This window comes from Colossoma macropomum, unplaced genomic scaffold (assembly GCF_904425465.1).
Source record: "Colossoma macropomum unplaced genomic scaffold, Colossoma_macropomum, whole genome shotgun sequence".
In the NCBI taxonomy this organism is placed as follows: Eukaryota; Metazoa; Chordata; class Actinopteri; order Characiformes; family Serrasalmidae; genus Colossoma; species Colossoma macropomum.
In genome coordinates, this window is record NW_023494791.1 from 22,541,986 (window position 1) to 22,554,700 (window position 12,715).

Genomic DNA, 12,715 nt, shown 5'->3' on the forward strand with positions numbered 1-12,715 from the left:
AAACTTCAGACCTACAGACTAGACAAACTTTAAAGTCAACAGCGCCATCTAGCCTCCTTCTGCCTAGCAAGAGCAATAATGCCAAATTTTTTCTGTGGCAAATTTCAGTGACTTTTCAGGACAGAGTGCTGACAGTGTACAGTACACTGTAAAGCAAGAAAACATTAAATAATACAATAGGCAATGTTTATCAGTGCTGATAAGTATAGATTTGCACTGATAAATTCACTGGCAGGAGGACAGGCTGCTTAAATTAAGCCACTAGTACAAGTTGAGTGAATGGCAACGAATCATTACTGATATTGCCCGAAACTAGGAAACTAGCAGGTTTAGAATATGCTCTTCTCACTTCTGCGCTGGAACAAATGCAACGGAAGACAACAGAACTGAAAAAGTCGCACTGTGGCTGAAACTGGAAAGCAGTGAGCTCTGACCAAGGTGCATGTGAAGGAGAGTTTAGAATGAGCAGATGAGGCTGACTTTAACTAATGGTACCTCTGGTTTTCAGTGGCCTGTCATTGCTCTCAGGGAATATGTAGGTGGGACGGTATGGGTTTTCCTCAACAGGCTCTGAATAAGGTGGATGACAGACAGAACACACACTGAACAGCATGAATGCACACAAAGAAACAGATGCAGCACAAATCTGATCTCACTCAATACACAACGGTACATAAAAAAGCAGCAGTCATGGTCATGGGAAGAGCTATTTACCTGGGACTCTGTGGATTTGTTTGAACATGTTTTTGTACCAGTCCTTGGACTTCTCTGTGTTCTGTAAAACATTATGCAATGAGGGTCACACATACACCTGGTGGTACCAAGGTTACAACCTGAACTGGACACTAAGTGTTTGAAGGTAACCACCACAGCAGGTCTACTATCACTTAAAAAATCGGAATTAATACAGCTTCAAATCATATTTGTAAAACAAAAGTATGACTACGAAGTAGTAGCACAGTACAATAAAAGAAGGTTCTGATAAAACATCTAATGAAATTATAATAAAATTAAAAGGTAATTCCGTTAATTTTCAAGAATTCTGCATAATTATATGGTTCAGATGTAAACAAAGTCATTCAGAGTGGTTCGATGTGAAATGGTCTAGAGAACCTTACCAAGACAGAACTGTTCCCAGTGGTGGTGAAAGGCAGCAGGTATCCACCTCTAAAAGCTCTCTCAGAGTTCTTACAAGAAACGGTTATGAATAACCTGCCTAAAGTGTCCGTGACACTATTTACAATAGTGTTTAGATTAAATTTTGACCTAAAACATCATTCTTAAAGCACATTCATGGTGTAAAGATACATGAACTGCACCATGAGGTAAAACAGTCCGCAAAGAAAATTTATTTTTCAAGATTTTCCACTATTTTACATTACATATAAAAAACTCAGAAGACACATAAAAGTTCACTGGTGGTTTAGGTTTGGGATAGTAAATAAAATGGCTATATTTGTGTTGACACCTGGTTTCTATCACCACCACTGCAAAGAAATCTCAGTCAGTAAGTTACTCTACAATCAACCATTTCACATCAAACCAATCTGAATGACTCGTTTTTATCCCAACCATTCAATTATATAGAAAGTTTGAAAAATGGGTGGAATTTTCCCTTAACATTCAGAATGCCTTTCTGTACAAGATATAGTATCAACAGATAATTACAAAATTCTATAATCATTTAATTCAATTAATTAGGCAAACAAATAATTGAACAAAACAAATTGAATAAATTTTGATGACCTTTGTGACTATACATTTTGAATGATGTAAAAAACTATTATTATCACAAGTGATTGCAAATTTATGAAGGGTAGTGTACTTGTAAAACTGGCCGTCTAGCATGTATCGATAAAAAGTGCTACTGGGGGAAAAAAGCAAACAAACAAATCTAGTGTGTTATGAAAAATACTTCACGCCTATGATAACTTCAAAGGGCCTGATAAACCTGAACTGAAAACTCATCCCTATTGAAGCATTACATGTTAGCAAAAGATCTCTTCTCTCTTACCCGTACAGGGACTCTAGGCTTCTCCGGTGGAACAGGGCACGGTGAGTGCATGGTCATCCTCATTCTCTTGCCCTCCATCTGACCGGAGGGGCTGTTAGGGCCTTCAGGTTGTGGCCTGACCTGGTTCTGACTGGAGCTCTGATCACACACTCTGCTCTGCTCCGCTGCAGCGTCTGCAAACCAACACTGCACACTGTCACACTCAGAGTGAGAAATCACAACTAATACAGACCAACCTGGATTAACGAAAGTGTCTTAAGAACATTCTTAAGAAAAAAGTTACGAAAAAAAAATTACCATTCTTCAACTAACTACTTAAGAATTATCTTATTCTTAATTTTCTTAAGCATAATTCTAAGAACAAGTTGTATTCTTGAAAATATTATGTTAAATGTTTTCTTAACCTTACAATAGCTTCACACTTGTCTTGTCACCTGTCACACTTGGCTGTAAGAGTTAACAAGGTCAGCAACTAAATTTATCATGGACACCGCCTCTGCTACTCCTGCCCATCCTTGTCCGTCAGCCCACACTTATCATATTTTCCAATGAGGACTTTTTTCCTGTTGGCTATTTCTTCCACCATTGCCTCTAGTTCTTGTTTGCTAAATTTTTTAAAATGCTTGGTTTGATGTTTTTCCTCCATTTTGCTGTCCTCTGATTGGATCAAACTAAATAATGGAAATAACAGCCAATACAATTTCAAAATGTATCTCGCGTCATTTATGGTACATGGTAAAATGCAACTTAGCCAAGATAAGAAAACTTAAGAAAATAATTAAGATTTTCTCAAGAGAATATTTAAGAACTTTTAAAGTTTTTATTCAAGAATGGCATTTAAGGACATTCTTATAAACTTCTACGTGATTGTCTTAAGAACTTTCACAAGTTTTTCTTAAGAAAGCTTTCATGAATCCGGCCCTTGGAGCTTAGCACCAGACTCCTATTGGTTTGATTAACCGTTGGGTCTTTAATATGCCTTCTAAGTCTTTCACAATGACATGTATGGCAAACTGTTTTGTACTTGAAATGTGAGTTTTTGACTATTTGATACTGATACCAAATGACACGGCACTCAAATCTGCAATTCTGTATTCATTTAATATCGATTCAATGCTCCATTTGAATAATTATACAGTATATCTACTCTATTATTAGTTACCATGTAATTAACAAAAATATCAGAATACTGGACGCCAAAATTACAAATTAGCATCAATATGCATATCAAATATCACAATGAATTTTGACAATAAACTTTGTTTGTGTTATGTTTCTTTCAACAGATCTCTAACATCTGATATATGTATATTTTGATTAGACTGGCCTTTACCTCTGCTGTGCTGCAGCAGGACAATGGTTGGATTTACGCTGCTGGTAGGTGGGTATGAGGAAGACCCCCTGACTGATGATATGAGAGCACTCGGAGGACCTGAGCTGGAGGAGAGGTGAGACTGATCCAAGCTTTCAGGACACTTAACCTGAATAGAATGTTACAACATCAGGGAAGTATAAACAACCACATCTATACATTCCACGCTGTTCCTGTGGGTTTTTTTTTGTCCAGTTGCATTTTACAAGCACACAAAATAGACAAAGGACAAAATATTGCTTTTTTTCAATAATTTAAATGCACTTTGATTCAAATTAAAACGAAATAAACCACACAAAACACAGAATATAACTTATTCTAACATTTATGTAGCCAAGCAAATGTGCAAAGAATATCATATACTGAGTACAGTGATAACATTTATAAAATAACTAGTAATTTCCTTATAATTATTTGACATTAAATCTTGTTTAGTACTCGTACCCAAGTGATCTGTATAGAAACAACTCAGCTAAAAAGAACAATGTTTTGGCAGGGTGACTTACCTCTTTTGGAGCCTTATTGACCTGCGCTGAATTTAAATCAGTTCCGATGCCTTTTACCTCTTCCTCTGCCAAATTGGTTTCTGTGGCATCTCCGTTGACCGCCTCAAGCCACCCACCTGTAACCAGTCCAAACAGCTTGGAGTCTAAAAGAGTCCATAAATCTCCCAAGAGCCTCTTTACACCTAACAAGGCATAAACATGAAACACTGCTGCCTCCACTTGGCAGTAAACCTGTTTGTTTTCAATGCTAACCACAAACTACCCCAGAACAGAACTGTTAATCCTCAATTAAAACGAATTGCCAGTCCCGTCTGCCAGTATGGACTACTTCCCTGAAAAGGTCTTCATCCACAGAGATGCTAATTTCCCGTGGCTGGGAACAACGATTCTCTCACAATCTGTGAACTCTGTCATCAGAACAGGGAGACCATTGACTCCACTGTAAGAAGTGTTTGTTTCACTGGCCTTTTTATTCTGGCGCAATAATTAAAGCATCTCCCCCATGTCCTGGCAGCAAGCCAGCATAGCTCTAACACTATGATCACCAATAACTCCATGCGGCGGTCCCAGCACCCAATGTGGGAGTTCTAGACAAAAGCTTTCTGTGACAGACCCCGGTAAATATGAGCTCTCATCGAAAGTTATTTGCGCTGCCGAGCAACCAAGCCGCCCATCAAACGTTGCTGAGTGTGTTTCCTATCAAAACACTCGGGCACTTTTAACTTGGGTGCTGAGAGATGAATTCAATGGACCAAATTATTGACTAAGTTTTATTATTGATCAAATTAATTATTGATATCAATTATACACATAAATATATGTAAGTGAAACAGAACCACTGAACACAAAACTGTGCACTTTATTATGCACATCATTCAGAAAAAAGAGTTAAAACACGGACGGAAACGCCTTCTAACTCACACTTGGCTGGGTTTGTGGCTGACTCTTGGGGGAAACAGTCTTCATCGTCGATGTGGACTAGTGTGGCTCTCAGGGTTACAGCACCCTTCCCCTTACACACACGAGTGGGATCCAACTCTGCGGGGCAGCGACACATAAGAAACAGTAGAAGACAAACAAATGAGATAAAATGGCTGTTAAAACAGGCTTGTTCATTATATCTAACACCAGATCAGGACTGTGTCACTCAACAAGCTTTAGTGAGTTTGACTTTAGAGGTAAACTCTGTGTTTGTGGACTGTGGGAAATAACAGATGCTCTCACCAGTGGGCATAAGGTCAGGGGAGCTCTTCATGGTCCTCAGAGGAGTCACCCGCACAGCAGAGAGGCTGCGTGGACTCGAAAGGAGTGGACGCGCTGCCGGATACAAGCAACCACGTGTGAGCATAAGTGAGATGCTTCAGACAATTAGTACTATTCAAGACTGATTACATGTTATTCAGTATTGCATTGCATCATCTCACAATTTACACTGGAAGTAAATGAGGTACAATAGAATGTTAAAAAGGATAAGTATAACAGCAGAATGTAACGCAGCCCGAAAGCAGTTTGTTATTTGTTGGACTGACTGGACTTGTGAGTTCATACACAACAATGAGAATGCCATCATGACTGAATCATCATTTGAGGGGCCTCTGGTGTCAGGTTATATGATTATGATCCAAATCAGAAATTAAAGTTTTGCGTTGAAAGTGAATTTTAGCTGTTGCAATGTCTACTTGGTCTATTTCATACCGATCAGGCATAACATTATGACCACCTCCTTGTTTTATGCTCATTGTCCATTTTATCAGCTCCACTTACTATATAGGTGCACTTTGTAGTTCTACAATTACAGACTGTAGTCCATCCGTTTCTCTGCATACTTTGTTAGCCCCCATTTACCCTGTTCTTCAGTGGTCAGGACCCCCATGGACCCTCACAGAGCAGGTTCTATTTGGGTGGTGGATCATTCTCAGCACTACAGTAACACTGATGTGGTGTGTCAGCGTGTGTTGCGCTGGTCTGAGTGGATCAGACACAGCTGATAAAATAGACAATTAGCATAGAAACAAGGAAGTGGTCATAATGATATGCCTGATCGGTGTTTATTCTTTAGTGATGCATGATGATACTTGCTTTCTATCAGTATCAGCAGATAATTCTTTATGCTGCTGTTTAGATCTGACCGATACTTAAAACCGATATTTGATAAGATTTATTGTATGTATAGTTTTTATGGTGTTAAAAAGATCTGCATTTTATTAATTTTGCTGCATTTTTAACCCTACAGAAATCTATTTTTCCTTTATGCTAATCCATGTAGGTTTAGCTCCAATTTCTACACTTTCAAAATGTTTATGTATCAGCAACAACAGATATGTTCCTGAAAAATACTGGACGTCGGCATCGGCCCTAAATTCCCTTACCGTTGTATCCTAAATATACTTTGTAAGTTTTTTTCTGTTTGTATTTCCATTCTAACCCCTCTCTTATTTAGTACAAAGTACTACAAAGAACAAATAAACACCCCCGCTGTCAGGGGAAAGAAAGCTAACACATGAGAGCGAGCGAGGAAAGATAGATGGGTTGAAGGATGTAGAGGCCCCGGCAAAGAGGGACACAAACTCAACAATACTGTAATCCAGCAGGGAGCACAGAGAGAGCCTGTGTGTGTTTGCTCACTCATGAGCCTTCCTACAGCAAGAAATCAACTATATGCCGGAAAACATGGGTGATTCAAAGCGCTGTGAACAGAATGTACGTATTGACCATAATGCGGACAATGAATTACAATGGGTAAGCATTGAAAGACTTCAGACTGCACAATTTTGCCTACTAATCTAAATATAACATTAATATATAAATAGTTCCCAATTTAGAACTGGTAATGGAATAGAAAGCGTTTTCAGCAGGAACACTAAATTTCAATTTAAGAATTTCAGTGTTTCAATATTACTATGGAGGAAAAATGATCCATAGGCCATTCTACACTCCTAAAATAAAAAGAATTATAAACAGAACTGTTTGGGATTCATCTGGTTGTTCCTACAGAAGAATTATCAATATATCATTTTGGCAAGTGGGATGAGCATGTGGTCCACCTCAGCTAATTTACTACTGCTACTTTACTACTACTTCCGCTGTCATTGGTATTGTGAGCCTTCAGACAGTAAAAGTATTTGAGGAGCTGCTCAGGAGGTCCATCTTCATGGTTAAATGTTGTTGCACCCAGAACTCAGAAAGCTTATGGATAAAATCCAAAAGCAGACAGGCAGAAATGAAGCAAAGTGTGAAAGACTCACCAGGGGTGGCATCAAATCGCACTGTGCCCCCTGCTGGAGAGCCCTGTGAAGAGTGAAAGAAGAGATCAAACACGGGAACAAAGATGCAGAAAAGGTTCTTCTCTACCTCTAGATGTGACAAAACTGTATACAGGACATCATAAGCTTTAGAAAGACATTGCCATAATCTTTGCATGTATTATAAGACCATGGGAGCTCTTCAGAACTAGCCTGGCTAAATGCACAATTACAAACAAATAATTTAACCCAAGTTATTTAACCCGAAACAGATTTGTTTTCTGAGTTAAATGATGTGCATCAGTTTAATGATTATATAAAAGAAAGCTTTTTACACTTTCCATTCTTTAAACCAAAATACCAATAAACAAGACCTATATATATACATATATATATATATATATACACACACACCATGTCAGAGACGACACGTGATCCACCACCCAAAAAAATACAAGGTGCACCTTTATGGTAAGTGGAGCTGATAAAATATGTGATATACATACACACAAACACGAGACACTATCCCTAAACTGACATGTAAAGGTTCTATATCAATCAAATGATTTTTGGAAATTACACACCCAAAGTTTTGTCATTCTAAAAAGGCAGATACACCTGTCACAAACTCAAAATCAGAAATAACATGAATTATAAAGCTATACTCAGAAAAATGATTACCAAAATAAATGAACCAGTGAAATTTATTGTTACCACAACAAAGGGTCTACAAGCACTTGAAATATTAAGCCTTTAGAATGAATATTAACCGCAGTTCTCTCAAAGAGCTCTGGTTAGCATAGTCACTGCTTTGCATAATCCTAAATGGAAATGGTCCTCAGTCACTGTCTCAGACAAGCAAATATGTAACAGCAATTTGTAATGCAATAAAGTAGAAGAAAAAAGTGTGTATCAAACTGCACACTAAAGTAGAGGGATAAAAATTTCATTCATTTTCCCACTGTTTACCAAATATCTAAAACACAACAGCGATTAATGCTATGTGCATATATATTTACTGAGCACAGTTACCTATCCTCATGTTGTCTGTTATAAAAAGATCTAGTTAGTTTCATAATTTGCCACTATCAAACACTATCAGTTAAATGTTACATTAGCTCGTCTTATTCTGATCCCTTACAGTGGGTTTTCCTTAGTGCAACACTCATAAGGTCCTTGTCCAAAGAGAGAAACACTCTCTTAAACAGTCCCTGTTTGGTGAGGCTTGGAACGGGAGACGGCCATACTGTCCTTTTCTCTTCCAAGGACTCAACCTTGACCATGCTTTGATTGTTTCCACACCACGACCACCAAGATGGACCTGTCACCACTTGCCACCTGGGAATGTGGCACCTACTTAACATGTCTAGACCAAATTACACCATCAAACTCCTCATCCCCATCTAACATACCAGGCATCCGCATGAGAGATAGCAAATATCTCATACCTTCTCAGAATTCAAATGTCCATCGTGTAGACAGCCAAACTGCTGTTCAGGAGCGTCTGGAGGCTGGGGAACAGGGCACAGGCCAGACTGAGCACTGACCATGGCGTTATTCTACAGTCAACACCAGCACGAGCTCTTTTGTTAGGATCACAGGCACCTGATCAAGAGCACCAAGGGATAGCTCGTCATATTTGCCACTCACTCGTTAGAGGCAGTTAGGGAGGTTTCAGTCCCCAGCCGGTCTGCCACATTCCAGACAGACATACGCATAAAACAAGTGGGCCTGATGGGCATGCCACAGATAGAAACCTAGTGATGTCAACAGTAGGATGAATAAAGGGTTTCCAAATATGAAAATGACAGAGAGTATTACACAATACATACGTTTGAACATCAGAATGTAAAACTAGAAAAGAAACCTGGTACCAACATTCCTGATTTCCTACTTCAACCTTATTTTGAAGGTCTAAAATCAGTCTGCAACAGCACAGATTTTAGAACAGTCCAGAAATGTGTTCAGCACAAATTTAAGGAAAATTATTTAGTTTTGGGTTTATTTTTAATGTTTTATACTGAATAACAGGCATTACTGAACTGCTAAGTTTGTGCTGTATAGGATTACTTGATGATAGTCTAATTACATTATATACAGATACAAAGACATGCCCAGGCCACTTTTATGCTTTTGTTTCAGAGGGTTAAACATGATTTATAACCAATGGCACCTATTTAAACACAATCAGCAGACTGTCTTTAAACTGGACTTCTAACATATGGTGTTATGTCTGTGATCAAGTTTCACAAAAAAAGCAGCAAAATCGTTTCATGCTAATCCAGAAGCCTCTAGAATGTAACTGTAGAGCACTGTCTGCATCCCTGCTTGCTTCTTCATCTACCATCAACATCTCAAAGGGAGGCACATGGACAAATTTACTATGATATTCCATCCAGGAGTCTCTAGGGGATTACCTCACTGTGAAAAAGAGCGCCGCATTAGTACACAAAAGAGCTGTAGACGGGGGTCTGCTGTATGCAGAGAGAAGAAGAAAGAGAGAGAGAGAGACTAGTTACGTAAGTCAGCGTTTGACTTTTGCTTTGTCAACAAATGGCAGAGGGGGGTAGAGATAGAGCAGGGCCGCGCTGGATCATAGCGCACAGCTCCAAACATGGCTCTAGAGGAGTGCTGGAGACCAGCAGCCGGACCGCTTTAATTGAGAAGACCCTCTCAGTACCGTAAACATCTTCAGCAGACACGCTGGCCCGCGGCCCGCACTGACGCGCTCCAACTGTTCCAGCTTCTCCGCTCCTCCGCTCTCCCAGCAGTAACGTTTAAACAACTGCAGCGTAAAAGGAAATGTATGCGCCTCCTGCGTTTTCCTCAGCTAGCCTGGATCTGTACATGCCTTATTTTAGCACACTACAGTCACTGTCAGCACAGTGAATGATAACAAAACTAAAGACTAAAGAGGCTGGATGCAAAAGCAGTCCCTGTCTGCTCTTTAAGGAGCCCAACATATATTATTACAATTCAGGTTTGGTGAGCATCACCCACACCTAACCTTTAATGTTAAATAAGAATTTTATTTTATAAATTAGCACTGAAGGTAAGACTCCTAGAGAAGTCTAAACCTCTTCAGTTCTTCTATTTAAATTCTTCTTTAACCTCTCACGTTCGAAGGGCCTGTATGTTGGCCCAAAACTCAATTCCTCACTCTCATTACTTCATAATTTACATATTACTTTAATAGTAGTCACTGAATAACACAGTAGTTACTAAATACTAGGTCTTAAGATTAATAACTGAGCAAAGCCTGCCGTTTGATAGATTAAATGTGGATATGGCCAGTGTCTTAAGTCAGAGACCACCCTTTATTTTGCAGTCAAAAGGGACCTGTCTGAGTTATTCATTTTCAATGCCGGAAAAAAAGAAAACATATAAGTCAATTTACACAGAAGCCGCAACAATTAAATTGTAAACAAGTAAACTGTTCACTGACTGCCTTTATTACAGCTTCCAGTTTTTTAAGAGACTTGCTTTCAGTTTTTCAAAGAAATTTCTATTGCCTTAGAAGCTGGTTGTATGTTCTGTCTCTCACGATCCAAGTAATTCCAAACTATCAGTGATACTGAGATCTGGACTCTGGGGTGGTCAGTCCATTGTTCTGAGAACCACCAGCAGCTTTTTTGTTTGATCTGCAAATGTTCTTCTTTTCTGTCTATTTCCTTTTCTTAGTAAGGGCTTCTTGGCAGCTACAGATCCTTTCAGACTCATAGTGCTTTTTGTCTCACATAGAGTTTTTTGTCTCACAGTGGAAGGATAGACAGAAACACCTGTGGATTTTTTCAGATCTGAAGCAAGAGTAAAGCTTGATTTTCTCCTCTCTCTCAAAGATGAACACTTTAAGTACTGTTTAACTGATGGTGACAGTTGTGGTGGTCTACCAGGTTGTTAGGAGTCCCATTTTCTTTATCGCTTCTAATATTTTTTCTTTTAATAATCTTTTAATAATACTTTTCCCTTCCTTATGCAAGCTTATATATCCTAACTTGTACTTAATGGCTGTTTTGACTAGAAATTAAATAAATGGAGGGTGGTCTCTGATACTGCGTACACAATACTCCATTTTTGTGACACCAATGGCATTTTACAATTTACACTCTCTGACATATTAACCAGGAGAAAGCGCCCTCTGTAAACAGCCCCTGATGTCATTAACCACACATTAGTGCTGACCGCCAGACCAATGCTGATCTCTCAGTGACCAAAGCAAACCACACAGGCTGTTGAGGGCTACCAAAGAAAGAAACCAGAAATAATGATACATGTAAGGCCACAAACCACAGGCTTATTATGCAGTTGTTAATATTAAAACTTATTATTCAGTAACTACTATGAAACTGAAATATGTAAATTTAGTGACAGATAGAGAAACTGAAGTGTGGGCTCACATACAGGCAGGCTTCATTGCGAGTTCATATCAGAAACTTGCATGGGTGGTGAGTAAACAGTAGCAGGGACGAGTCAAAGGTTCCTGGCATGGCTCTGGTCAGCCGGGGCAGGCACGACAAGGACAACAGGCGTTCACAGAACAAGGGGGTGTCCGAGCATGCGCGGCTCTATCACTGTCCAGGCCTGACAAACAGCCTTTATCTATGATGTAGATATCTCACAAAGTCTGACCAGGCCATAATGCCATTGCCCAACAGGGTTTAAAGAGACTTTTTTACTAAGAGTCCATTTAAAACTACATTTGATGAGTTTCAATTATAGATGATAGAGTAATATAGATACTCAATCAAGCAAGCAAGCAACCTTTGTTTAAACTCAGAGTACACTGAGGGTGACTCTCATTTACAATGTAGCCGAGCATTTTACACAAAACAGAGGACTAAAAGGAGTAAAGATAACTTCATAAAACTAAAAGTACAGCAAAGAAAATAAAATTAAACAGCAAAGAAAATAAAAAAAAAACAGTAAATAGAACAAATAAAAAATGTAAGTTTACTATTAATATACAAGAGTGAAAATGTAATCCTTAATGATATATAGTTTCAAAAACTTTGACATACAGTGGTGTGAAAAAGTGTTTGCCCCTTTCCTGATTTCTTATTCTTTTGCATGTTTGTCACACTTAAATGTTTCAAATCACCAAACAAATTTAAATATTAGACAAAGATAACACAAGTAAACACAAAATGCAGTTTATAAATGAAGCCCATGTAATGTCTGCAGCAGGACAATGATCCAAAACACACCTGCAAGTCCACCTCTGAATGGCTTAAGAAAAAACAAAATTAAGACTTTGGAGTGGCCTAGTCAAAGTCCTGACCTGAATCTGATTGAGCTGCCGTGGCATGACCTTAAAAAGGCAGTTCATGCTCGGAAACCCTCCAATGTGGCTGAATTACAACAATTCTGCAAAGATGAGTGGGTCAAAATTCCTCCACAGCGCCAATTTCATTGCCATTGCCAATTATCGCAAATGCTTGATTGCAGTTGTTGCTGCTAAGGGTGGCCCAACCAGTTATTAGGTTTAGGGGGCAATCACTTTTTCACATAGGGCCCTGTAGGTTTGGATTTCTTTTTCCCTTAATAATAAAGACCTTCATTTATAAACTGCATTTTGTGTTTA

The 12,715-nt window shown here is 38.8% G+C and overlaps 1 protein-coding gene across 5 annotated transcripts in view; it reads right to left on the minus strand.

The window, feature by feature from the left end:
- Positions 1-12,715, minus strand: part of LOC118810578 (sorbin and SH3 domain-containing protein 1) — a 52,199-nt gene that overhangs the window by 31,819 nt on the left and 7,665 nt on the right. For 4 of the 5 annotated variants that reach the window (XM_036574437.1, XM_036574438.1, XM_036574434.1 and 1 more), the window contains exons 2-9: positions 7,138-7,180; positions 5,117-5,209; positions 4,814-4,930; positions 3,893-4,008; positions 3,348-3,495; positions 2,015-2,187; positions 715-775; positions 496-570 (exon numbers count right to left, since the gene is read on the minus strand). In XM_036574437.1, the coding sequence (XP_036430330.1) occupies positions 496-570; positions 715-775; positions 2,015-2,187; positions 3,348-3,495; positions 3,893-4,008; positions 4,814-4,930; positions 5,117-5,147 (721 nt within the window). In that variant the 5' untranslated portion in view covers positions 5,148-5,209; positions 7,138-7,180. The remainder of the gene's footprint in view (positions 1-495; positions 571-714; positions 776-2,014; positions 2,188-3,347; positions 3,496-3,892; positions 4,009-4,813; positions 4,931-5,116; positions 5,210-7,137; positions 7,181-12,715) is intronic. The other variant, XM_036574436.1, reaches the window with a different exon arrangement.